The sequence below is a fragment of the Cygnus atratus genome, chromosome 25 (assembly GCF_013377495.2).
Source record: "Cygnus atratus isolate AKBS03 ecotype Queensland, Australia chromosome 25, CAtr_DNAZoo_HiC_assembly, whole genome shotgun sequence".
In the NCBI taxonomy this organism is placed as follows: domain Eukaryota; kingdom Metazoa; phylum Chordata; class Aves; order Anseriformes; family Anatidae; genus Cygnus; species Cygnus atratus.
Window position 1 is genome coordinate 2688220 of NC_066386.1, and position 27993 is coordinate 2716212.

The window sequence follows — 27993 nt, forward strand, 5'->3', positions numbered from 1 at the left end:
GGAAATAAAGCAGGGAAAAATGCCAAAAACATTTTCCACAATATCTAAAAACAGTAACTGTTGTTCTTATCAGACGGCACGGTCCAGATCAAGGATTTTTCTAGTCCTTTCAAAACCAATACAGACTTGCCAAAGGCTGCCTTCAGTCTATTCACACCCTCCAGAACACACAGCCTCTCACTGTCCCCTTTCACTTCAACCTGTCATTTTATAAAAGGTGTTTTTTCTTTTTTTTTTTTCCTTTTTTTTTTTTTTTTTTTGCAATTAACATACAAGTGCTACTAACAGAGAAACTGATCTTCTTGTTGCTGGATGGCAATAAGGAGTTACACAAACGTCCAGTTTTTAGCTCAGCTGGAAGGACTTAAATTCTCTTTTTTGATATAAATACTACTGGAGCTCCCATCAGGTACTTCCTTTCCAGAACCTCACTGGAAATTCTTTTTAACCCCCCAATGCTCTCTCCAAAACTAAAATGTCCTCTTGCTCCAGGCATCTGACGGTTTGTTCTGTGCTGCCAGACGCAGAGATGTTGTTTTCCCCCAGTACCACTGCTGGGTTATTCTGACATGGGTCGGTGCCTAAACCGAACCCTGTACTTAATTGACTCAGCCAAGTCGAAGGGAACACACAGACGATGCAGCGACAGGGATTTGTTAGGTTGAACAGCCCCAGAGCCCCAGGCCCACCCTCCCCCCTCTCCCCAAGTTACTTGGTGCTGTTTTAAAAAGTCTGGGTGTCACGAAGCAGTCTCTTCCCCCCAACAACAGAGTATAAGCTCCACAGATTTCGCTGTCTACCTGGTGGTCAAGGTTAGAGCAGCAACAGCTGATGCTGCTTCCAGAAAAAACACGGGGTGTTGTGATAGACAGGACTTTAGGATTGCTTCAGTCGCTTACGTGGAGGTCCCAGAAAGGGACACTGTGCAGAGGCCAAAGAGCGATATGCCTCAGCCACCAAATGGGGATGTGATACTACCATAGACTTCCAGCCTGATGTCTCCATGACGTCAGAAGCATGACTAGAAATAAGAGAAAATAAATCTGAAGTTATTGTCTGGGGACAACAAGGATTAACAGTTACTTTCCACATGCTTAAGAAACCCGACATTTTCAGTATACTGTTTTAGGATCGCTCCAGATGCACGTTTTGCAGAGATCACAAGCTTTGGCTCTGCTGGTGCAACTGTATGCTGGACAGTCCTTCACCCTAAGGATGAAAAACCTCAAACATACACAATCCCAAGTGGATGACAGCAGTAACGCAATGCTCATCTACCCTGACCCCCCAAGCATAGGAGCATTTTCAATCAATATAGAAAATAGTGAGAAAAACTGTGTTAACTACCAGACAGGACTAAAAAATGTTTCTGGACAAAGTAGTTGGTCATCATTTTGTATCTACGGAAAGGTCTGTTGTACTAGCAGTTGCAAATAGTCCCTCAGTATCAGGGAGTACCTGGTACCTAAAAGTTCTCATGATCTTAGAAAGAAATCCAGAACACCTCACTAAGACAGCTCTGCTGTACGCTGAACAGTCCCAGCAGGACAAGAGTAACCAGCCCTTAGGGCAGTGCCACTTCTGGGATGCCAGATAAATGAAGGACCACAATGGAAGAACGGAAAAAAACAACCAAAACACAGAGGAGAATCTCCTCTGCATGTGACTGCTCACGAGATGTTGCATCCCGGAACAAGAGTAAACTCACTAATTAATGAAGTCCACTGCTTGAGTTTTCAGTTGATCAGCACTATGTAGGTCAGCCAGAATGAGGATCTCCGCCGCGTTTTCCACAGACAGGTTACTGCACAGTGCATCCTCACACATCACCTTCAGACGTTCCAGAGCGTACTGCAAAATACAAGCCAAAGTACAGTTACAACGAAGAAAGCCTGAGTTAGCCTGAAGTGAAGTCTTACTTGTGCTCCTGCAGTAACAAAACTACTCTATTATGCTGAACAGACCTCTTCACTTTGCTACATGGATCTGAACTGTACTGAAAGAAGTGGTGACCAGTGAAAAAGGAGAACCATTGAGTGCCCACCCTGAGGAAAGCAATGGAGAGGAAGCATACCCACCATAACTCTCATCCCAGGCTTCTTGTCTTACAGGCTTACTGGTGCTGTGTTCATGCTTTGGAATGAGAATTTCTGCTCACCTTTAATACTACCTCAGTTACTTCAAGGTACTGAATGCTAAAGCCAAATCCTTATTGTCACTTTATTACTGCATGACAGTATTACCCAGATTCAGTAGGGAGACCTATCTAACAGTGAATGCTCCATAGGTGTTCCAGGGATGTTTAGGCAGCTTTCACTCAATTTCTTTGCCATTAATGACCTGTAATTTACAATTAGCCTTGCTCAAGTACATGCTACAAGTTTAATACTGAAATGCTAAATAAATGCCCCTGATTTCTTGCAGCTATCTAGCTGGAAACAAAACATCACAGCTTGTCTGTAAAGCCCTAGCAAAAGCCCTACTTCACATTCTCAATCTAAGAGTTTCCACCATTCTATCGTGCATTTACCTCAACATTTTTTAGATCCACGGGGTTTGGCTGTGTCATTGGTTGGAGAAATTCAAAGGACATGCTTAGCAGAGTGCCTTCTAATAAAATTTCACACTCTACTTTCCGCAGCACTTCAGTCAGCACTGAAACATGCAGAGTCAGCCAAGATTTTCAAAAGCAACACAGTAGTCTTGGGCAGGCTTCAGAAAGGTCAATACTCAGAAAACTCTAAGTCACTTGTTATCAAGAAACAAAACCCATATGCCAAACCTCAGTCTTTTAGAATACCACAGCTGTGCACTAAAACTGAGATACTTCTGAAAATCTCGGTATGTGTGAAGTGGTTGTGTAGGGTTTTGTTGCTCTTTGGATGAAACACACTGAATCTCTCTGAATATTCTAGATCCCGTAATTACAATTCACGGGGATTAGGAGAGTAGTTAATTTGATGCATTCCTTACATAAGTAGTGACATTAGCTCTACATAAATTGTCCTACAGATTGAACACTGTAAGTCTCCCTCACGTTATGACTTTAACTGAGCGGCATTTCCAGAAAAATAATCTAAGATCATTATTTTATTTTTTATCTGAGAGAGAACTGCATTTGAAGGTATCCTTCATACTGTCTATAAGGCTTTTTTAGACAACTTCAAGATGGCATGGTATACAAACACCAGTTCTTCACTGTGTGTAGCCACGTTCAGAAAAGATACCAGACGTATAAGGCCTGCTCTGTCAACCTGAACAGAGAGCCGGTAACCAGCTCATCTGCAGGATAGCTGGAGTGCTTACCATATGATAAGCTCTATTGCTATAAATTGATTTTATATTCTGATTGAGTTGAGTGTTATGATTACATTTAGATGAATAATTTTAAATTATAGGAACATTTTTTCACTTAAGACTCAGCAATAATAATTACTTCAATTGAGGCATGGCACTCATAACCAGGACAGTTTTCTCCCGTCAGAACATCTGAGAAGGCAAATCAAATTTACTTGCTTAATCTGTATCAATAACTAAAACAGTTTCAAATGAGGGGCAAACCATTAGTTTATGTTATTGTCTGTCAGTAGCTTAAAATGCAGCAAACGAAGCTTAAAATTATTCCCTTTGTAAACTGAATATTCTCCTCCATGCATGTACAATTTTTATTTCGATTTCACTACGAATAGCTCAGCTTCTAATTACATAGTTGGGCAAAAGTAGCCATTCTGGTCTCTCAGGTACCAAGATTTCCCCTTCCCCCCTTTCTTAATTACACTTTAAAAAAAAGAAAAACGAAAAAAAGCCCTACCTAACAGCATTCTTACCCAAGAGGCTGAAATAGTATCTCCTGGGCTCAGAAGACGTGTTTTGTTTTGGTTTTGGTCTAATTACATATTTTCCCCAAGAGATGGGAGGAACTCAGAAGAAGCTGTTTCGGTCTCTTGAGTAAATAATAGATGTTTTATGTGCTTTCTTGAAAGATTTTTTATTTCTGCTTTTAAAAGACACACAATGAGTTTAAAAGGAAAAAACCTACATTAAAAGCCAAGAAATTCGAAGTTAAAGCCTACTCTGTCCTTAATGTACTGCTTCTTGCTTACACTTGTCTCAGTTAAAGATGGTATGTGTGCTCTCAATCAATACTCTTTAAATATTGAATAAAATATGTGGCAATGATTATAATCAGGCCAAGAATCTGCCTGCATTTATTTCCTGTTTTAATTCTAGTTGCAGTGGACTAATAATGGCGTATGGAGCATTTCACCTCTAAATCAGCATTTTTGCTTAAGCCCAGGTCTGCAGTGACAGGGGACTCGATGGCTGTGTGGTGGTTTGCGTGGAACAAGGTTACATGCATCCACATCTAAAAATCCACCACCCTATCTGGCACCCCCAAGAGAATCCAAGGACTGAAGAAGCATGGAGACTGAACTACGCTCTCACCCCTAGAGGTGGTCCCTCCAGGTCAGAGTTGAGGCACATTGGCAGGGCAGTGTGGAGAATCTTGCACTGCTGCTACCCGTGCTGAACCTGTTCGATGGATAAATTCAGGACTTAGTCTCCAGTGCTGTCAAACTGGCATCTTTCACCAGCACTAAGTTCACTTTTAAGAGAAAAAAAGAAAAAGGAAATAAAATTTTGGTTATATATTACGAATTTTCACTGGTTAATACGGCTCACTGGCCAGCAGAGCACTCTCTTCTGTCCTTGGTGCTGCAAAAGGAAGGAGGCAGAGGCTGGCTGGCTAGGCCACAGCGCTGTGCCTGCTACACGGGGACTACCAGCAGCCTTCCAGTCAGACCATCCCCGGCACCTCCCTGGCAAGGACCCTGCAAAACCACCGCAGGGTTAGGCAACGGGGCTTCCTCCAGTGCACCCCTTCTCTCCTCAAGCAGCAGGGACTGCCGCTGCAAAAAGAAAATAAATAACAGGACCTTCCCACTCTTGGCTATCCATCAGTTTAGAGCATTTCTTGAAGCTGCTGATACCAGCCAGACCAGAAGGAGAAGCAGGCCCTGTTTGCCAAGACAGAACACTACTTTTCAGATTTAGTAGTAACCATACTAAAAAAAAAATAAATTATATATATAGCCAGGTCCATCTTGATTTTTTCTTCTCACCCCAAGCTCTTATGGTAGATTAAGTTGAATAGAAACGTCCTCTGAAATTTTAAAAGTCTTAAAAATGAGCAGTAGAGACAGACATTCCTGATCATTACATGTTAATACACGTAGCTCTAAGTATATGTATCTATACTAGATCCAAGTTTACCTACAAGCCACAACCATCCGATAGAACAATTCAAAGAAACTGCCCAACCACTATCATCACATGAAAAGCTTACTGCAGGAATATCCAAGGAGCCCTGTGTAAAGCAAGGCACATGTCATTGCTGGTTCTCTAAATAGCCATAAATCCCAACTGTACCTTGTCAGCAGCTGCCAGCAAGTCATCAGCCATTTTGTCAAGATTTGGTGCCTTCCCCGTGTAAATAAAGCACATCATTTCCTTAAAAACTTCGGGCTCCACATCATTGATTTCAACCCGATTCTGTACCGGAAAAATGAAGCTTATTAAGATCCTGACAAGATGCTAAAGGCTCCCTTCCACCCAAACTCTTTAAGTATTCACAGATTTGCTACAAACTATTCAGAACGTGTATTACTTGGAGAGAAAAAAAAAGAAAAATAAGTGGATGGAAAAAGAAAGATTCTGAGTAGTATTGCACAGCCTCTACTTCTCCCTATCCCACCCCAAACTCTTTCCCCTAGAGTTAGAAAGGTAACAATTGCCTCCTTGATCCCTTTCTTCCACCCTTCAGGACAGCTGAAGCAGAGATCTGCATCTAATGCGAGAAAAACAGTTAAAAGGAGACAGTAGTCACAAACACCAGCTAAGAAGTTAACTGACCAGTGATATTAAGAGTTGACCAAAGAGCTATTCGCCTAGCTGGAAGAGTTCTCCTCCTTGCAGGATCTTACCTTTTTACTCTCTTCCATCTCATGCTCAAACATGGCGCTGAAAACCGGGGAACGTGCTACAGCAGAGGAAAAAATAAAACATAGTTAGAGATGCTGTTTTACTCTTCAGGAGGAGCTAAGTGTAGCCTGCCAACATCAGCAGCCATCACGATACTTAATGAAGGAAAAAAAATTATGTATCTCCTATAGCAGACAGGGCCAGTTGAGTAGAACTGGTGAAGCACATAGGTTGTGACGTAATGTGGCCAACGTAGCTTCAAAGTGGGAAAACGTGTTTGCAGGAATTTCCTCAGTCCTTTCAAACAAGGCTGAAGAGCACAGAGGCAGTAAGGTATGTTTCTTGACTTTATAACAAAGTATTCCTCTGGCAACTGTTTCTTACAAATGTTTTAGGAATACATTATAGTAGACTACAGCCACAAAGGAATCCTCCTACCATCCTCTCTTTGCGGGGGAGGCAGGCAATTAAAAATGGAGTAGATATTTCTTCCTTCCCTATAACGGTTCACAAAAAGCCTTTTACTACAGCTCTGCAGATAAAAAAGCTGCAGAAGCCTCCTTTAAAGAAGTAACTCCAAAAAAAAAAAAAAACAAACAAACCAACACCACCAAAACAACCGTATCAGAGTATTTCACTTGTCATTGCACTGTCGTCTCCTAACCCACTAAGGCTCACCCGGCTCAATACTCACCTGCTAGTATGGCTTTGTGAGCCTGGAACTCCTGGCCTGCAACACACAGGCAGCAGTCCGTGAAGCGCGAGTTCTCCCAGAGTCCTCCCAACTCATCTGCCAAGCGGCACTCTGGTACCTTCACCATGTTCATAGTATTTTGGCCGGAGATATTTACAGAGTCTTGTACCACACTCACCTGGGGGAGCGGAAAGAAACAAACCAAGTCATAAATCCACACTGGAAAACCAATCTCCCTACATGAATTTTTAAAGTTGTGTGCGTAAATTAATGGCACTTCCATGCAAGTTAACAACAGCTTTATTACATGGCTTTCCAAAGAAGCAGAACTTTAAATTTTCTGATTTTATAGACATCACTCCTGACCTACTTTTTTCCTTCTATCAACACTCTGAAACCCTCCCAAATCAATAATGCAATACAGACAGAAGTACAAATGAAAATGAAGTATACAGAGCTCTTCTACAAGTGAGCACTTCATCCACACATGCATGCAAGAGCAGTGTCAGACCAGTGCAGGACATTCTGAGCACCTCGAATGGTTTGCTGCTTTTGGTTCAGCACCAGAATTTCTACCTCTTGAGAGTTTGATGTTTCCATCACATTAAAAATAAAAAAAAATAATCAAAGAGTACAAGCGGATTAAAACAGGAACTTTATGCCAAATAATTAAGAATTTTTGGAGAAGGTAGGTAAGACTCCTGACCACCTGCTCCAAACCAGACATGGTTAGGCAGAGACCATATGCAACCATCCTGGCTGATGAATAACCTACACAAAGGGAACAGTTAAGAGTCTATTCAATACCAAAGCATTATTGTTAAACACAGTAAATCGTATGCCTTCTGTAGCAGACTCCAATTAGAAGAGATCAGAGTGACTAATGCTACCCTGCTATAACAAAGAATAAAGGAACAAGATGATTGACAAGGAAGCATATGGGAAACTATTTGCTGGATTTGCTGTCAAATCCAGGTTAAATTTCAGTTCTATTAATAAGCAATGGCCAAAGGAGAACAATGGACAGCAAAGGAAGCTTCCCAGTCAAGTAAAAGTAGTAAATTATGAAGTGAGAGAGATGACAGAAGCACCTTGTTAAGGAAAATCTGCTGACAGCACATACCCCAACTCTTGACAAACCCCCAGTGGGTTTCTGATGGCAGGCACTCTTGGGTATTCCAGTTCATCTTGTATAAACTATACAACACTCAAAAATGAACAAATACCAGATGTTGCTTGCCAAAAAGCACTAATAATGATTTGCTACAGCAATGTGAGGAAGGTAATACTCTTCATCATTAATTTGACTGCTACATCTTTTTGCCCTGTGACTTCCAGACCAGTAACATGGACTCAGACTCATTAAAAAGAAATTCTAAGACGCAGGTCCTCTGCTGGAGTCCAACACTGCAAGTATTTTTGACTGGTCTGTGATCAATCTGCGTCTCCAATCAAATCAACAAGTAAATCCTCTTCATACATGAAAGAAAGTCAGTTACTCACATTAAAAAATATATAACATGTTTTTTCACATAAGGAGTTCAGACTGGTAGACTCACAGCGGTAACCAGCCTCAGATGTCAAAATAGTCAGGGTTTTGCTTAAGCTATTTTCAACATCTTAGCAAGGGAACTAAACACTACCTAGCTCAGAAGGGAACTACTGCCGTAACTTTGGGAACACTGTTCTTTTTGGAGATTTGCCATAATGTATCTACCTATGATGTTGGAATATAATTTAAACACCGAAAAATAATCCAGTTGGGATAGGAACAATCAACCCCATCTGCAAAACAGAGGCTGAAGAATCCCCAAACTGACAAGTAAATGAGGTCAGACTTGAAATGCTTGACAAGAATCATCATTCTCTGCCTTAATAGCATTTTCAGGGAGATGTTATCCAAGTTCAGCGCTGGCCATGAGCAGAGAGCAAAAGGCTTTTTCCTTTTAAGTTTAATAAAGCAATGAGAAGGTACAGCAGAGACACTCAGCAACCTTTTGGTCTACAGAAAACCCCAATGTATCTCCACATAACAAGCGTCTCAACATCAAGTACTGCTAACTCTTTAGGGAGTTTCTACATACAAAACATGCTTGTTGAAAGTCCAGATGTGAGCAGTATCACTTGGCACCTGTGGCCAGCAGGGAAGCGTTAGGAGAGCATATGGCACACCTGTTTACATGCTAAGAGACTTATAAGCTCAGGGAAGGAAGGGGAAAAAAAAAAGGCAAGCTGTTGAAAGTTATCTCCAAACTGTTTCCATACAGTGTAACTTTCTTCCCTTAATATAACTATAAACTTAAGGTTTCTTATATAATAGACTGTGGAACAAACTGAAAGAGAAAACAGAAGCTATCAAGGCCAGGTGAAGCCAGCAGCAAGTTTTCATCCAGAAGAAAGAAAAACATTGAACAGACGCTTTTGAAAGGAGCATTTCAGTAAAAAGTGGACTGATTGCCTTGGTACTGGTTTATCTCAGCTTTCTCTACATCACACATCACAAATTCCCTTCTCTGACATCAGTTTTGTGAGCCTCACTCCACAATTCTGAGTTTTCTGGCTCATTTATCATGAAGGAAAGAGTAATTGCCAGACATATGGAGGTGTCACCCCAGACACTGCTCTCTTCTTCCCCCACATTGCTACAAGCGTTAAAGGAAGGGCTCCCTCCATGACAGCAATGGTTTAAGCAACCGATTGAACACAAATCCTTCAGGAGATGTTGGCTAATCGATGTACGTGAATGTTTATGATGGCCAGACCAAGCTACAAACCCCAAAACCCAACATCACAACCAAACAGCTGTCAAACTTGGACTGAAGCATCCCTTTCAATCCTGGAAGAAAATGCAGCAAAAGAAAAGACTCAACTCCCACAAAAACATAGTGCGGGAGACCTGAAGAGAGGACAACTTTTTCTACCTGTATTCTGGCAAAAATCACAGCTACAAGAGTTATTTTGCCGTTAACGAGACGACAGAAATAGCAGAGGCTCTGGAGACACTAAATTAGAGAGTTTATATTTGCCCATTAAGTTTCCTAGACTTAAACATCTAGCTTTAGAAATAACTGTCTGCATCTTCATCTGAAATTAGGATTAGTGAAGTAAGAATTTCGTAAGCAGTTGCAGAAAGATAACACAACAAACAAAACCTGTGGTTACTGCAAAACTCATTTATCTTACCTTTTTGTTTCTGTTAGATGTATAGAAACAGTCAGAAAAATGGACAAAAGTAGTCTTTTTTTCTCAGTAGGCAAGTAACAGGCATGACAGTTTTCACTACAGAGCTAACACTGGTTCTCATCCCAAGTGAATTTCAAATTAAGGAGTACAAACAGATGGTTGGTAATATTAAATCAGGAGTGAAACGATAATCAAACATGCTTAATTCCTACCACCATCACAGGTAAGAGACAAATATAAAGTAGCAAAAAATAAGTGGAAGTGAAATGGAATGAATCACGCGCAGAAAAAGCCACCGCACCCAGAGGCACGCACGCACAAATAAAATCTAAGTGCTACATAAACAGCCACTATTTCTCCTGACACCTCTGACTCCTTAAAAGCAATGAGGAGAAATAAGGTCACATCTACCTTAAGCTAATGGAACTACTATTCTTTCAGCTGCACAGGAAGACTTACCTCACAGAAGAGAGTGAGTTTGTCATCTGGAAGAAGTCCATTGGCTTCATCCAGAAGAAAGTCTCTTCTAATAAATTTTTTGAATCCCCAGTCCTTGCCTTGTACGAATCGATATGCTCGCTGGCTCTCTGGAAGAAAGACACGGTGCTTCAAACAACAGCTGAATGACTTGCTTGATCAAACAGCAAAAGACAAACAACTGACCCCTACAGATAGAAAGCGTTTTTACACACCCATTGCTTTTGTTTCTTCTCCTTTAGCATTCAGGATGGAGAATTTGAACTTTGCTCGAACTTCACTTTTTGGACAGCTCACCAGCAGCAGATAGAGGGATAGATAATCTTTACTTTCTTCATCCAAGCCTTTAGGGTTCACGCGTAAACACCTGTAGAAGCAGGCATCTGAATGAGATGTCAGGAACAGTTTTTGGAAGGTCATTCCGAGCTTTCAAAGAAAGGGCAGTAGAATTTTCACAATAAAAAGTACAGCAAACAAGTTCTGCTTAACAACTGCTGAACCACAAGGAAAAAACCAGATAGCTAAACAGACTGGAACTGCGCATTACAGTCAGCCTCACTGTAGCGTGAGGCTACATCTTCAAGAAAGATAATAACCCATAAGCAGTAGTATGGGCAAACCAGTTGAAAAACCATGGTGCAGAGGGGAGTATACAAGGGGGGTGTCGTTTTAAATACTGAAAAGCACCACGCATGACAACCTTCACAGAAGGGAAGCGAAAGCAGCAGCAGAATAGAGGCAATGGATTCAAAGAATTGAAAAATATTAGAGAAACGAGAGGTAAAGTTCCACAGGAAACAGCTCGAAGGAAAAACACGGATTTCTGGAAGGCTGAAAGCTTCTCAAAAGCTTAATACTAGGGCAAAAAAGAGAAAACTACTCCTGGGTGAAGGAAAAGTAGCATAAGTGCAGGAAAAAGGTAACTCATAAGCACTTCCATGACCTGAAACTTGACACACAGTGTAACAAGCAGCAAAAACCATGCTGAATGACTAATAGCTCAAACACGCAGGGACAAAAATCACGAAGACCGAGGCATGAGAATGAGATCTGACTAGCAAAGGTTATAAAGGTAAGTAATTTAATAACAAGAAGCAGTCCAACGAAAGCACAGGTCTGCCACCCGAAGGAAGGGAACACAAATTGTATCACACATACACATCCCTAAATTAAATAATTTAGTGGCTAACTTGCTGCAATCTAGACTAAGGAGGTTTAAAGAAAAAATGCTAAAACGCTTCCTCGGGGAAGATGAGAAAGGTTGTGAAGGACTAGAAAAGGGTAAAAAAAAAAAAAAATTTCATCTTTAAAAAGCAGAAACTCCTGGGCAGGAGGAGTTATACAATGCAGGGGTGATGGAAATAACTATGGGAGCCTCTGAATATATAAAAAGCTGCCATAAAGAGAAAGGTAATACAGTAGCAATAGTCTGAAATTGCAGGAAAGAAAATTTAGAGTGCAGGCAAAAATTATCTTTTTAACAACCTGGAGTATTAGGGGTTGAAGCTGGAAGGCAGAAGTAGAGCTCGAATACCCTGGCTGTAGACTCTCACTGGCTTCTAAGAGCTCACTAAGACAAACATCAGTTATTTAAGACAGAAAAAATTAAGACGGATTAATAATGTTCCATGCCATGCCTCCGTTTCAAGACAGGATATAGTTTCCCTTCCAGCTCTACCTGCCACTACTTCTGCTGTTTTCCATTATCAGAGAACATTTCTCATGGCCATATCCTCACATTTGTTCTGGGTCCAAACACTATGCTGAAGCAACAGCGCTTTCTCCCTGTGTGAATGTTGTGCATCCAAGGAAGCAAGCATTTCTATGCAGTACAGAGAGGGACATCAAAATATCCTTGTTCCAGAGCCCCAAGTCCCTTCACACAGTTGTACAAACAGGGCGAACCTCTCTTCTGTGCTTCTTACTTACCATTTGAGTTTATCATTGGCTCCAGATGAAAAGGTTGAGCTTTTGATGACCTCACCCATTTCCTCTCGGCAGAAGCTGAAGTTGTTTATGGTCCACATGTAGGAAAACTTCACCACTTTAATCTTAAAACAGAGGATAATAGGCAGTTTAGGGCCATTTGCATTCACCCTGGTCATCTTAAAAGACAACAACTGAAATTCTGGAAGTTTTACTGAGTCACTTGTGTCACGAATAAATCGCAGGCACAGGACAACAAAGTTTGGACACAGCTGGCAGTGGTAGCTGGACCACCACAGCTCCTCCAACACCACCATGGTCCAACAAGGGCGGAGAGCAACATTCTGCAGTTGCCTCAGTGAATGCTCATTGTTAGCAAGTCTGACGCCCTCAGAAAATCCAGAACCTAAGTTTTGAATCCATTTCTTGCCACAGGTTCTAATGGCGTGGTTACCTTGGGGTATCTCCGCACAGCGTGGACTTACCTGAGTGTAGCACCAGCTCTCTGCTACAGGTCCACTCGACATTTCTGCCGGAGGAGGAGGACTCGGCACCCTTGACATCGCCAGTTTGAAGATTAAACAGAATTTCACAACTCAGTGGAAGAAAGTTATACTAGATCTTCACCCTGTAAGTCCCCATAAAGAGACGAAGGAAAAACAAACAAAACCAAAACTAAGAACAAAGAAGAAACTTCAGGAGCACCGTTCAAACTCGTGGCACGCAAGTTAAAGCAATCGTGCTTCCCATGCTTTCTCCCTCCCCACAACACCTTCAAAATATGTTGTTACATTTCAGCGGTTTGAAGTGTTACCATATGTTTTCTGAGGAGGGAATATACCACCTCCACTTATTCTTTCAATATGCCAGCTCTTTATAGGAATAAACCCAGCACATACATTCCTTCAAGGAGTTCATGACTTAAGCAGCAGACTCCCCGCTTGATTTGGGATTTACTGCTTCACCCTGAGGCCCCCACTTGAACTCACTTCTGCTCCCCACTTTCATTTGGAGAGTCCCACATCATCAGAGACCAGACCTCTCTCAAGCAAGGCTCCCCACCAGTCCTCACTTCAGTTTACAGCTGTTTACTTGGGTTTTGAGTCATATTCACCTTCAGAAAGCAGCTGGCAATCCTGGCACACAGGTATTATGTAGTCATAAAACGAGCGTGTTGGTTTTTTTTTCCCTGAAGTTTAATTGGCTTTAAAAAAGCACAAACGAGTCCATGTAATCACTGAAAAAGAGATATTGGCTTTTAGCAGCTGAGAAATACTTAACCCTGCAGAGGTGCCTACTTAATCAATGGAAATTCATCTCCTGGAACGAAGCTCGGGGCCAAACAACCAACTCCTGAAGACCCGAGCTGCCGTAAAACCAAGTGCCCACCCGATTGCACTGCTTCGCAACCCTCCTGCATTTGCAGTTTGTGCTGCGCGTGTGCAATGAGGAAAGGGGTTAAACAAATCAGCACTTTAAAAAGAAAGGGACATCAATATTCACTTTAGGCACTTGCTGCGGGTTTTATTACATTAAACTTAAAATTACCACCATTCCTCCAATGCAACTCAATTAAATCGCTCTGTGTCATTCAAATTAAGCCAAAATTAGCAGATACTAGTTCTGAATACTTAGCTAAACTGCCCTTCCACGAGCAACAATCAGTCTTGTCTCCAAGGACATAATTTCTTCACTGTCCCCAGTCATGTGTATTCGGGGGATGGACAAAACCTGCAATTCTAGCACAAGGAGCACAAAAAAACCCTACCTCGTCCTGTGGCTGGGGAAATGATGCCTTTTTGCTGGTTTTAGTCTATGGGCAGGAGAGACCCAAGCCTTTTCTTTCTCTTCAGGGCTCACAGAAGCACTGTTTAACTCCAGCCGGGCTGTTTTATTGTTCTGTTCACGGCTATTTTTAATCTACATTATTCTACTGACTGTTACGTAGCACAGGTTTCCCAAACAGCCGCCCGGGCACAACCAACAGGGACAAAACTTGATCACCAGACAACAAGCAGCCAGGGAGAGGACGAAGCTTCCTAAGCTCACCGACAACAACTTGGCTACGCAAAGAGCAACAAGATGCTACGCCTAAGAAAAGTGATAAAAAAGGTTTGATGAGAAGAAAGCACAACAAATACAGAGAACTCCAGAGTAAGACGCGATATGTATTTTTTTGTAAAAACATCATTAGTTCCAGGGATGCATCTCCTGATATACCTGGCCAAAAGAGTGCTCGGAATTAAACCCCAGAGCTACAAACCTATTTGGTTCTCCTCCTCCCAGGGATTTTGGGCACAGCTCCTCGCTGCGAGACGCCCCGAAGGACAGCCGGCGAGCCAACAGCAACGCCTGCTCAGCACCCCACCCGTGACACTGTGAGGCCACAATGCTGCTCTCCTGGGCTGGCTTCGGAGCAAAGTGACAAGGCCTAGGAAAGGAGCCACTCTTCAGCTCTGGGATTTACCTGCTGGTGTGCTCCCACATAAGGCATTTAGCAACAACAGGCAGTTTTCTGCGGGAAGACTTCGGCTTTCTGGTAAACCGAAGCAATTAATGACGGGGTTTAACATGAAAGGAGATTACAGAGTTAAACGATTCCAGTGGCTCCTTCCCCAGGACACAGTAAATTCAGCGCTAACACCTCCCTTTATGGTACGAAAATGAGGGATTAACGAGGAGGGAAAGAGGAGACAACAACATATTTTTATGTTGCAAGGGCACATTCATTCACCAACGGCTGTTTTAACACCCCAAGAAGCTGAGAGCTTTCCTGGCTGGAGAGCAGACCCTGAATTCCCACGGCTTCCCCGTCTGCAGGGCTCGCAGGACCCCGAAATCCCATGGTCTTCCAGGAGCAAACACCACAAGGCCGTGACCACCGATCACATAATTGGGGAAGCAAACAGACTTTGCAACTTTTTAAAGAAAAATCAAAACTTCTACCTTCTGTTTCAGCTGGAGTTTCTCTGTAAGACGCGTCTAAATATCACCTCCACCTTCCTTATGGAAGAAAATTTGAAAGCTTCTGTGCTCTAAAGGCTAGACTAACACATGAGCTAGAGATACACGGGCCTATTTAATTTCCTCTGAGTAACTGTCACTTTCCTATCTTATATCCTTTCCTCCCAGATGGCTTGGATAGGCAGATGGTAATAAAAGTTGTGACAGCACGCTAATAGAATTGCTGCATGCCAGCACGTCATTCGTTACCCTTTTAAAAGGGCCCAAAGGGGACACAGGTTCTAGATTTTAGAGATTTTCTATTATTTGGAAAATACTTTCACAGTTTAGTACATCAAAGCTTTCTACAGATGCTTTGTGAGGCAATTAAATCCAGTTAAGAAAAAAGATGCTAAACTGTATCATACCCCTCGCTCAATATGGCAACCAGCTGTCAATACCTGTATTAAATGAGAGCATGAACACTTTTAATGCTACAGCAAATAATAATAAAAATGTAATATCCATTAGGTTTTTGGGGTTTTTTTTGGTAAATGTTTGTTAAAAAAAAAAGACAAGGGAAGTTTTGCCACTTGCCCTGCTTACCAACCACACAGAAATCCACTGAAACGCATCCTTAGAAGCGTGCCTTACAACTGCCATGTGCTGCTCCACCCTCAAGCACCAAGTGGCTCTCCTGGTATGGAACCAATATTAAACACATTTTAAGTACCACGGCTGATTTATCGTACTCCATACACTAAGTTTCTGAAATCAGCAGGGTCCCCCCAGTGTTTATTTGCTCGCGAACACTTAATATTTTACCAGTTCACACATCTTTAGGAACAGTGCTGGCATCTCTGAACCAGGAGTGAATTCCAAAGTGCTGCAGGCAGAGTTTGAAGACGACATTTTATAAATAGTATAGATACCAAAATTTGCTATGGCCAGGAAAGGCAGGGACAAGCATTAAGGTACAAGCATAGATACCAAGGCACAGGAAACGAAAAGACAAAATGTTATCTTATGGATCCCTAAAAGCCCATGTACAATATCCAAGTCTCTGACTTTCTTGGATATAAGCAACAAAGAGCACTTGTCTCTGGACATATGTAAGATTACAGTTAAAAAAAATAATAATAATTCTCACCTCACTCACAACCACTTCCAGATGAAGAAATTCTCTCTAAGAATCAGAGCCAGATCAGACTTTTTTGAAGCACAGGAAATGATCGCCTTGCTACCCTGCCCTAACAATTACTTCCTGGCGCAGCAGCCCTACCAAGACATCTCAGCTCAAAACTCCACCCACCGTGGGAATCAACCCTCCGAAGTATTCTGTGAGCAGCAAAGACTTGGCCTGAGAGAGGTGGGGAGCATCAGCTCAAGCCATTGTTCTAGAACAGGCCTCAAGATGACTCAATTGTGCTAAACAGCCCATCAATTTCTATTTCCTCTCAAGATAAACGAACTACCTTTTAAGGAACCAGTCGTCTGCAATAGAAAATTTCAAGTACGTTCATCCTCTGCGAGCACTATTCACTGAAAGTGAGTTTACTGAAGTCTGTGAAAAAAGCGTGCTTCATGTAAGTGTTTCAAAAAATGGGGTGGTTACTTCTTGGACAAGCAACGGTATCGAGGAGTGTCCAAGAACAGAGCAAAGACTACCCAAGAGCAGCAGGATATGCAGAGAAAAGGAGAGGGACAAAGATAACATGGGCAATAAAACAAGGGGGATGAGAAATGGAAGCACAGGAAAAGGCCATTATCTTCCCGCATTCTTCACAGCCTTGGAAGTGACAATGGAAGGCCTGAGTTTGCTGCCATAAAGAAGGAAAAAAAGGCAAGTGAACAAGCAAATTGGTATGCAATCCTACCTAACCAGGCGATGAGTAAGGTTTCAGATTTTAATGTATATGCTAAAGAGGACATCACACCACTCTTTTCCTGCTTGGAATACCAGAGAAGAAAGCGATGATGGGCTCAGCAAAGCTTTCACATGGCCTGTGCTAATGGCTGCCAGGCAATACTGATTGCAACCATTACCTCGCCTGCGGCAGGAAATCTCGCCTAGTTACAAATGCAGGCTGAAGTCAGGCCCAGCGAGCTCCAGAGGTTACACAAAATCGCCTAATTATTAACGTGCTGCTGTAGAAGAAACTGCACCGAGGTAGCGAACGACCTGCAGTAATAAAAATAGATTAGATTAGAAATGAACGCTTTCCAAAGATGAAAGCGACCCGTACCAAGAATCTACGTTTGAAAGGAAGCTGGTTTACAAAAGCGAGAGGCTTATCCTTCCGGAACAAAGTAAGGTGAGTAATTCTCCAAGAAGAAGAAGCCAATCGCTGCCTGGAAAAAAGAAGTAAGCTGGAAAGGACAAACATGAACAGGAGACGTAGAGGTTCAACCATAACCGAGCTTGAGGGAAGAGTAACTTGTGTCCATACAGCGGTTGGTGCATTCCACTTGAAAGCCAGCAGCACGTGCACTACGCCGTCCTCTGCCTTCTGTGCTCTCCAAAGCAAAAGATGTTATCGACCCTGGTAAGTGCCATAAAAACTCATGGAGTTTCTTTTAAAATAGTCGGTCCTAAGAGAACAGACTGGAAAAATCAACACCGCCATAGCAGAGAGAAAAAGGAACGACCTGGCTTCAGTGACAGGTGCACGCCAGGCAGGCTGGAGGACCTGTACGCTCCCATTTGGGATGCAGGGATCGTGCAAATAACCTGGTCTTAAAGCACAGCGCTACAGATCTCTCTCAGCAGTCGAGTGTGCTTTTCTCTTTATTTCAAGCCACTACACACCAGCCCTAATTCCGTTTGTAACTTGCCCGCGTTGTAAACGTTAGTCGCATTCAGGAACTCGGGTGGGCACCTTCTGTTATTTAAAACGCAGCCCTCGCGTCTCCTTCCCTTTTATTCCACCTGAAGCTGCCAGGTCCGTGAGAGAAGGCCGAAGTCCCCAGGTCACAACAGGGCCCTCTGGAGGCTGCACAAAAGGAAGATTTTTAACTGCTGAACTGATGCAGACACACACACCTTCATTCACTTTACTCCGGATAATTCACTCTAAGTCACAACACCCAGAATTAGCCTCCCCCCAGCTTTTTTTTTTGGGGGTGGTGGGCTGGTGGATATGACATCATGAAAATGTAAAGAGTTATCTAGAGAAAATATTTTCAAGACAATTAATACAATCCTCACAATGCACTGAATATTGGCAGGCCAATCCAGTTACTAAATTCAGTTCCTAAAATTCCACTTCAAGAAAGATTCCAAAAATAAGGGATCTTTTCCATTCTTAGAGTGTTTTAAATTTTTTCCCCCCTTAAACCAATTCTCCTGTTACAAAACAAGGGGGGAAGAGGAAAAAAATGCCGTCCATCTACAAAAATGACAATTTCTATGAAGTTCTTATGGGATAGGGAAGGAAAGAGGAAATGAAACAGGGGAACACTGCCAGTGAGATGTCGACATTGTAAGGAGAATAACAAGTTTTACGCATATTTCATAAGAAAGGAAAGAAAACCAGCATTATTTCGCTGAAGACCATCTACCACCCCTTCTCCTCCTTCCAAATATCTCCAGATAAATCACAAACAGCTACAAGTAAAGACAGAGGAAGCTGGCGGTAAGAAGCAGCCAAGGGTTCTCTAAATAACCTTCTCCTTTTATAAACAAATCCTCCACTGAAAATTTCTGCTCTTCAGGCACTAAATCAAGTTTGATGTTCTCCTAAGACTGCTTCACGTTGGTGTTTGACCAGATGCAGAAATCTTTATCCCCTCTAATGCCATCTAACCCCAACTGGAAGTCACCCAACGAACGTATCTTAGAATCACATCCACACCAGCAAATATAAAAGGTAAACAAATTCTTAAAAGCAAAATAAAACTTTTGGGGGGGATTTCAGAGCACTATTGTGTTTAAATCATCACTCCCATTTTCAGTAGATGTCTGCCCCATCCTTCACTCTTTTTGCTTCCATTTTTAATCCTTTTGAGGTATGTCCCAAGATACTTAAAGCTTAAATCTTCAAAACTATTTTCCTCTGATGTTAACCTTCCTCTCACATATTTTTTTAATTTAGATCCTAACTACATTAAAAAGGAATAAATCTTACTACTTCTTCCTGAAATTCTGCTTTTCACCTCTTTTCGTTTCCCTCCTGCTGATTTCTTCCTCATTTCTCTCCCCTCTCAAGGAAAAATGTTATTTGAACACACCAACTTAGGACTTGGAGGAACAACTGGCCTGAGCACACCTCTGTCTTCAATAAGAAATCCGATCGTTTTTGAAGGAAGGATTTATTATGGCCCATGAACTCTTTTATTTTAGATTCTCCCTCATGGGCAAATTGTACGAAGTATTTTACAGCTTCGGTTTCTACTTGTAAATTGTTACCTGTCACTTGTCAAGTAACTCGGCTGCCAATTTAACAGTTGTTTTTTGTTTGTATGGTTGGTTGGTTTTTTAAGAGCACAACATTTGCACTTCCACATCATCCAAATTCATCTTCCACATTAAAAGATAAAGCCATAAGTTGCCCAGGAAGACTGCTCTTTCCCAGCAAACTCCCTAAGATCCCTGGGAAGCCTCTCGTTCTGAAAACAGGCTGGCAGCAGCATGTTTTTTCTCCCCTCTGTAGGTTGTTCTTCTCTTGTAAGAGTGACACGCTGTTAGAAATACCTCGCACCTCTAAAATCCCAGCAGAATCCCGAGGAGTTGAAAATAACTGAAAGAAAAATGCCTAAGTGGTACGACGCCTAATCAGGGAACAAGCAAAACCAGAAAATTAAGCAGGACCGAATTTGTCAATCGACCGCTGAGACTGGGGACGCCAACCACTGCTGCAGCACTCAAATGGGATTGCAGATCTGATCCCCAGCAAACCACCAAGACCATAATCCCCTCTGGAGCCTTTTATTTATATCAACTTTCCAGCGCCACAAACATCTGGTAGCTCCCACAGCACATTCTCCAGTTGCCATCTTGCATTAATATTTCTAAGAGCTTATCAAACCCAACTTGAGCTGAAATAACTGTTTCTGCCGTTATTATTCTGGAAATTAAGCCTTCAACTAATAAATACAGGGATTACAACGCGTGGCAAAAACTAGATGTCAACCTGCTGGATGCTTTCACCTACTTGTAACTGCAGCAGGACTCCGGGACGGTTATCAGAATTATTTTAACCTGCTAAATGTAGAGATTATTTGATTGCCAAATAAAAGCACCCTTAGAAATCAGCATGTAAACCCAGCTTGTTAGAGACACGTGAGAAGTCAGCAGCTTACTTTGTTCCAACAGAAAGCTTATTCCAAAACGTATTTCTAACAGGTAATAAATACAATTACAAGCTCTCCTGTTTGCCTGTTGTATCAGGTAATGCTTCTCTGACACTTCTGTTTGTATATGCAGGAAGAGTCCTTCATTTTCTTTGCTTTGTTTAGATTTTTCTGTAACCTTATCAGACATCATCGTGACAAGGAAGGAGGAGGGGAAGGAGATGGGAATGAAATTCCAACCAACTTCCAGTCCCAAACCAGCTTTACTTTCCTCAAGTATCAGCAGCTGTGTTTTCTATCAGACGCATCACACCTACTTCAATAAGGCACCATGGTTTTGCTAGCGCAATTTTAATAATCTAACTCACATTAACATCAAAACAATCCCATCTTACCGTAAATCACGCTCCGAAAATAACACAATCATGGCATTCGCCTACACCCCTATTTGAATACCCTTCCGATTCCAGACCAAGATTATCTAATTAGTAAGACAAAGAGCAAAGACAAATTCTGGTAGCTCAGAGAATTCTGCGTTTAGTACGTTTTTAGTAAAGAGGAAAAAAGGCCAGAGGCATTCCTGTATTTCTGTTTATATTAGCGACACTCTGCAAACAGGGCAGCAAGGTGCGTTCCTGTCACTGCTGCTGGCTTTAGTGCTGTACCTTGTGTGATAGGTGGAAACTCCCCAGGGAAGTATCTTGGGCACAGGGAGCTGATTTGCTGACTTTTTATTTTAGGCATCCATTCCAGGCTGTTGTTGGCACAAGCTATTTACTCAATCTTTAAAAAACAAAACAGGAATATAAAAGTACACAAAAATAAATTCCCAGAAGATACATAGATTTATTTCCCTTTTTACACTCCATCAACTGTTTAAATTCCAGCCTCAAAGAAGAAATCACAGTTACTGTTGCTTTTGATTTCTTCCTGTTTCCTTTTCCATCCTGGTAACAAACACGGCAAGAAGTCTTCCTGCTATTTTTGCTATCAACAGTAAAGCTCAATAAGCTACTAAGCAATATTATCTGAAGAGAAATATCAGTTATCTGCTAGCCAAGAACCAAATCTAAAACAGAGAAGTTAAAAATCATCCCTACTAAGAAGCAGCAGGACTCCTCACTCTTTTCAGGTTCAGCAAGGTTGGCACCCACCTAAAACAACGAAGTTGCAGAAGGTTTCCAGGATACAGCTGAATATAATCGACTGTAGGGCATGTGCTTGCGCTCCCTGAGTGAAATTATGTTATATGAAGTTTCAACTACGGTCGTTTCACTGTCCTCCTGCTTGCTGAACAGCAGAAGTCTGGGAGGCAGAATTCAACACGACGGCAATTTTCACCACTCCGGACTCAACCGCCTATACAAACAATATTTTCCTCTCGAGGAAGACGCATCCACAAAATCACAAGCTAACAGGAAGCCTTAAGAAAATCGTCTGCGTCTCAAACGCAGCAGTGAAATATTGTTCCCCGAGTTTCATTTACTGGCCACAAGTGCTTCTAAGAAATTCATCAAACTGATACGTGTGGTTTTTAAGCACAAATGTTGAGGTTGGACACTTCCACAAAAAAGCAAGTGAGGAAATGAAGGCACCGGTACAGCTGAGCATTTACATGATTTTGAAATTACAAAGAGAGATTTATGAGGTCAGGATACCCAGCCTGCAGTAGCCTGCCCTCTCTGCATCTGAGGAAGGTACTGTGTGGTGTTTTCACCCTATGATAATAGATTCTCCAGGGTTTAAAAAATAAATAAATGCGGCAACATTCTCTAACAGACAAAATACTTAATCTGTAGGCACGATTCTAGCCAAGTTAACCGAAAACTTTTTACATCAATGCAGTCAGCGTCTGTTCTAGCCTCTTTATGCAGCAACACTTGGGAGGCAGCCAGGCAGCTTCTCTGCATTGCTATACAGCAGCTCCAGACGACTTAGCGTATTTGCCTCCACCTGCTCTCCTGTCTCATGGCTATAAGCATGCGTCTAAAACCATGGCTGTCATCCGAGCCCTTCTTTCAGACACAGAAGCAAATCCTCTGCTTTAGATCAAAAATAAAAATTAAAAAGGATTTCTTCTCAAGAGAAGAAGACATAAGTACAGCCTGGCTAGCTTTAAAGCCTAAGCTAAAGAAATGAAACTTAATCTTGTGAAGTCCCCCACTAAAATAAACCGCTGCTGTGAGGGAGAAACTGCTATACACAATTATGATCTGATTTATGGTTTGTTGAACAAACGTCTGCAGCAATGAGCAAACAACGAGCGCAGAAGAGTAAACAGAACCAGACTTAAAAACACACATTCTTAAGCTGAATTAATTCTGCACCTGATCAAGTGCCGTAAGCAAACTTCAGCTTCTTGGTTGGCTCTAGGACCAGTAACTTTTTCTAGACCATTTCCTCTTCCCAGGCAGTTCTGCTGAACTCTCAATTCTTGACACAGCTCTAACAGAGATATTCACGCCTTATACACTCAATAAACAGCTCTCTCTCAAACCTAAGTATGAGGATTAGCCCTCACGGAAAGGAGGAAAAAAGCCTGAACAACTCTACATCGCCGTTTGAGTCCAATAAATCATATTAAGAACTTATAAAAATATCATTCCTGCATACTCAAAGTTAAAAGAGTGAAATTCTTTAAGTTCTGCCTGGCATCTGAAGACAGTTTCTATCAGTCCTTTCAGATCGATGCTGCAGAGATGTCATCCATATGTCTGACGTCAAAAAGCATCCCCAACTGGACCTTTACTAACTGAAAGGGTGACACAATAACTCCAAAGAAAGAGCGGCAGTTCACAGTAACTGCAACCACCAGTCAGCAACTTAAGCGTGCCAGCATCCAGCTATATACCCTAAATAAATTTACACGTCCTGCGACGTGAAATGTTTCTGAACATTTGATCGCTGTAAGCGTATAGAGTCCTAAACCTTCCAAACAACATCGAAGTACTTGTGAGATTCTGTAGTATTAGAAGCGGTTAAAAACTAGCACGTTTCCAAGCCCAAATATGTGAGACACTTAAAGATGGAAACAAGGCCATTCTCCTTTGGTGGAAAATGATTTCTTATCAGACGTTGGTTCGATTTTTTAGAGGCATCAAAATTACTTTACACGGTCTGCTGCCTAAGCCTTCTATCAGGCACACGTTAAAGTTGACAGCACACATGCCACAGTTCCAGCAAAAGCCGCTTTTGAAGTCCACCCCCGTACCATGCAACCTATCGAATAAAACCTCCGAAAGAGGCCACGAAAAGCTGAACCTGCTACGAAAACGTTAACATTACGTTCCGTAGTGGTGTATCTGAAGTTAGCACCACCCTACTGCCTTGTGCCACCACATCGACGGCCAAAAAGCATCTTCCAGTTATGAATTCAGTGCTGGAGCGTTTAATCCCTCCCATGTTCCTGACTTCAGAAACTCTCCTGATGTCTCAAAATCCACGGAGTTGCAAGACCAGCTCTGCCTCACGGAACACAACGTTGCCACTCCTGCCCGCAGCCAAAGAATTTACTCACAGCATAAAAATGAACTCGCAAGTCTTTTCCGCGCATTTGCTACACAGTCAGTGGTTCTGCATCTTTTCTGTCCTAAAAACATGGAGGGGAAAAAAAAAATAAAATAAAATAATGACATGTGATGTGTGCTAAGTATCTTCTTAAATACTCAGCTACGCATATCAGCAAAGAGGAAGAGAATTCCCGAATCACTCAGCCCCTTCCTTCCAAAACACAGCTACGGAGTTCAGTGAAGGGACATTTGACAACAGGAAACCCAGAAAGTAAGTTCTAATCTCTGAATATAGTTTCTTAAAAACAACAGCTTCTTTGCCTCCTCGAGGGAAGTATTTTAAACAAAGTACGAATATTTTAATCTTGTGTTGGTTTCCTGTACTGTCATGTGTTCCTAGAACTTGGGACACTCGCTTTATTTAAGAGGTCTCTCAAGTACACAGTACAAGAGAGAACGTGGTAGCAGCCTATCATCTGAGAATCAAGAAGTAACACCTTAAAAATTCTGCCTATAAAGACTTTTTTTTTAAAACGCATTTTTGTTTTATTTCCTCTCCGTGCTGAGTAGGAAACGCCAGCAGTCAGAGATCGGAGCCGTACAGCAAGACCTTACATAAGACTCCAATTGTGCAGAAAACTGAGCCAAAACTGGGAGGAGAGCAGGGATTTTACAAAATTACAGCAGATATCTCCAAATGTGAAACTACGAACGCAGCTGATAAAACATCAACAGCTCCTGATCACACAAGAAATAAATATCTTTGCCTGCTTTATGCTGAGTTTTGCAGAAATAACGTCCAGGCAGAAAAGAAGCAGGCAGTCTCAAGTTCACAGGTCCACAGCGTCAGCCCAGGCAGCGGAATAGCGAGCCACACGGGTAAAACACTGAACAGAAGGGTGTGCCAAGAATAAGGCTGCTAAGCCCCTCTTATTGTAAAGTGGATTGGTATCTAGAAGAAATCACACAGGGCAACAAACTCACTTCACAGTAAATACCTAGCACTAGGTCTGTCCAGAGCTCAGAAATTAACCCTACACCTGCACCCCCCCACTGGTCAAGCTGGCTCAAAGGAAACAAACTGGGAGAAGATCGGTGAATGGAATTATTTTTAACACATACCAGGTCTAATCAACCTAACGTGAGGGCCAGTACTCGCACCTTCTTCGTGCTAAAAGCATCAACGAACGGGAACATCAATCACAAAAGAATTCCCTTTTTTAACCACTGCACTGTGACCTGCGACCAGCGATGGCACCGCTCCTTGAGACCATGTGGCAAACCAGAACTATTACCATTTTAACACTGCTCACGATCTGCACCCGCGTGCAAAGCCAGAAGGTTCTTGGGGAGGAAGCGCAGTTACTTTTACAACTGTGGCAAGGATACTCGAGTATTTTTTTAACCAGGGTATCAGGCTTGACAGCAGTTTCTACGATCTTATGGCAGGACAGTTTTGTGTTACTGTCCTCTACTGCTAAAGTGACAGGATGACAGCTCGGGATGTACTTCTGCTATCACGTTGGCCTGATCTTGATACACATCCACCACAGAGTGCCATTAAGAAAAAAAATGGATTTTTAATTCAGGTCACAGTGAAACAAGTGACGTAATGAAACCGTATCGTTCTGGGCCTCTGGTTAGAGAAAGTCACCGAGAAAGAAGGAAGCTAGTCGTATGTTTTGCTTAACTGATTTTGTTTTTTGTAATAACTAAAGAAAGAGTTCTGTTTCATAAAGCATAAACAACAGGGAAATTCTGCAGACTTTTACAGGCCTACACATCAAGCCACTCCAGGCACAGCCATTCAGAACTGCGAAGGGGACAAAAACACCACAAAAAAAGGGTCCTTTTTCATATGTCATGACGATGCTCAAAATTACGAAAATGTAAACACGTCTAACAATGGTGAGTTACAGGAAACACGACAAGTAACACTGTATTGCACGTTACCACCCCCCCAAACCGCTTCTCAAAAACCAATTTCATTTCACGCGCAGCTTTGCGAACACGAGGGGTATTATCAGGATAAAATATTTATCCGTCTACCTAACCAACACAGCGCTCGGTACGAACGCAAGCCCACCCTCCCCAAACCTCATTAACAACACACGGAACCGCGAAAGGGATTTCCAGCCCTTCCCACGCCGCGTGATGCTGCGCCCTTTCCTTTAACCACCCCCACGGGCCCCCCACGGGCCGAGGGCACACCGGCCCCGACCCCAGCCGCCGGGGGGGGGGGGGGGGGCGGGGGGGCTCAGCCCGGAGCGAGGCGACGCTCCCTCCCGGTTCAGCAGCGTGCCTCGAGCGCTCCGTGGCCAAGCCCAGCCCCGGCAGCCCCTGCTCGGCCCTGCTGTCACTCCGCTCCCCTCACTCCCCCCTCACACGGCCCCTGCCCTCCCTCAGCCCCCCCCAACGTCGCCCCCCTCAGGCCCTGCCGCCCCCTGCCCCCCCCCAGGCCCTCCCTCCCCCCCCCCAGCCCTTACCTCCCGGCCCTCCGAGCACCTCTGCGGCCCCACGAAGGCCGGCTCCGCCACAGGGGAAGGCCGAGCGGCCGGGGCCCAGGCAGGTGCGGCTGCTGGGGATGGCGCCCCCCTGACCGTGCCCCCCTAGGAGAAGCCCAGCGGCCGAGGCTCACTATTTGGCAGCATGTCTTCCTCCGCCGCTCCCCCCCTCGCCCGCACGCCGCGGCTCACTATTCCGCAGGTCCCCGCAGCACCCGACCGCGCAGGCGCCGCGCACGAGAACGGCCGTTCCCGGCGCCCCCCGCCCCGGCCGCGCATGCGCGCCGCCCGCCTCACGCCGCCTCCCCTGCTCCTCGCTCGCGGCCACCGCGCACGCGCGCGTTGCCCGGCACGAGACCTCCCCGCCTCCCACTTCCTGCTGCGCACGCGCCCTCTGCCAGCACGCCGACTTCCGCGCGTGCGCACCCCGCCGCCACGCCCTCGCCTCTCCGCTGCGCATGCGCGCGCGGCTCTGCCTCCCCCTCCCTCTCCGCCTGCCGATTGGCTCACTTTCTGGCAGCGCTCTGGAGCATGCGCAGTGTTCCTTAGGGTCCCTTAGGGTTGCAAGAGCTCACTATTTGGCAAGGCGCCGCTCCTGTCGCAGTGCCATTTAAACAGCCGGCGGAGGAGCGGCGGAGGGGGGGGGGGTCGCTGGCTCGTGCCGGTCTCTCAGGCCTCGGCAGGGACGGGAGGGAGCTGCCTCACACACACCTCCCAGAGGCTGGCAGCGGTGGTGGTCGTGAGGAACAGCGCCGCCGCCGCCGCCTTTCCCCCGTCCCTGCGGCCGTTTCCACTCCTCGCCCCGCTTCCTGCCGCTCCTGGCCCCGCACGGCCCCTCCCACCTCACCTGCGAAGGGTCCCGCTGCCCGCTGTCCCCGTGCGGCCTCCTCGCACCGCCCTCCCCTCACGCGGCCGCGCTCCCCACCACAGCGCCCCGCAGCCGCCGGGCGGCGGCCGCACTGCGCATGCGCCACGCGAGGGGAGGGGGGAGCGAGATGCGGGGGGGGGAGCGAGATGCGGGGGGGGGGGCGGGGAAAAAGGCGGGAAAGGCGTCGAGCGAGGCGGCGCGTGGCGGCCGCCATTCCCTCGCGGCCCTGTGAGGAACCGTGGCCGCCCTCCATCCCTTCAGCCTCTTCTGGGCTCGCGTTAGGGTTTCAGGGCTGTTTAGCACTCCGTTTTTTTTTTTTTTTATTTTAGTGTCTGTTCTTTTTGCTGCTGTGGTGATGCCTGCTTTTGCCCTGTTTTCCTCGTTCTTTTGAGGGTTGGGCTTGTTGTTGTGAAGTGAAAATGCACATATAGTTCTTACCCTTCATCTAACGATAGGGTCATAGGCCACCACAGCACGTGGGTCAGCGGGGCTTTTAAAGAAAGGCTTCCCCCCACTGTGTGCAATGGGAATTTCTTGCCAAGGTTTGAGGAAGATTGGTAAGGTTTTTCAAGGCAAAGCCTTGCTTTAAACCTTTTGAAAAAGGATTACAAAGCA

The 27993-nt window shown here is 43.9% G+C and overlaps 1 protein-coding gene across 9 annotated transcripts; it reads right to left on the reverse strand.

Moving 5' to 3' along the window:
- Positions 1-268: 268 nt before the first annotated feature.
- SPOP (speckle type BTB/POZ protein) lies at positions 269-27486 on the reverse strand. 9 transcript variants are annotated; one of them, XM_035568494.2, is made up of 12 exons: positions 27358-27471; positions 14031-14353; positions 13377-13499; positions 12748-12890; positions 12266-12387; positions 10552-10703; positions 10319-10446; positions 6677-6854; positions 5985-6040; positions 5431-5553; positions 1709-1851; positions 269-1021 (listed from the first exon to the last, which is right to left on the reverse strand). In XM_035568494.2, exons 4-12 carry the CDS (start codon positions 12823-12825, stop codon positions 877-879), a joined length of 1125 nt encoding a protein of 374 aa, XP_035424387.1. In that variant the 5' UTR covers positions 12826-12890; positions 13377-13499; positions 14031-14353; positions 27358-27471; the 3' UTR covers positions 269-876. The 9 variants fall into 9 exon arrangements, with proteins under 9 accessions (XP_035424387.1, XP_035424384.1, XP_035424381.1 ...); XM_035568491.2 differs by lacking the exon at positions 14031-14353 and having other exon boundaries at positions 27358-27477; XM_035568488.2 differs by lacking the exons at positions 14031-14353; positions 27358-27471 and adding an exon at positions 27021-27155.
- Between the last annotated feature and the right edge of the window lie 507 nt (positions 27487-27993).

Excerpts from the sequence above, each read along its gene's own strand:
- SPOP (XM_035568493.2), bottom strand. The coding sequence starts at position 12,825 with ATGTCAAGGGTGCCGAGTCCTCCTCCTCCGGCAGAAATGTCGAGTGGA. Across the intron at positions 12,388-12,747 it reads AGAGCTGGTGCTACACTCAG|ATTAAAGTGGTGAAGTTTTC; the intron begins GTAAGTCCACGC and ends CTCTGTTTTAAG. Across the intron at positions 10,704-12,265 it reads GCCAATGATAAACTCAAATG|GTGTTTACGCGTGAACCCTA; the intron begins GTAAGTAAGAAG and ends CTGCTTCTACAG.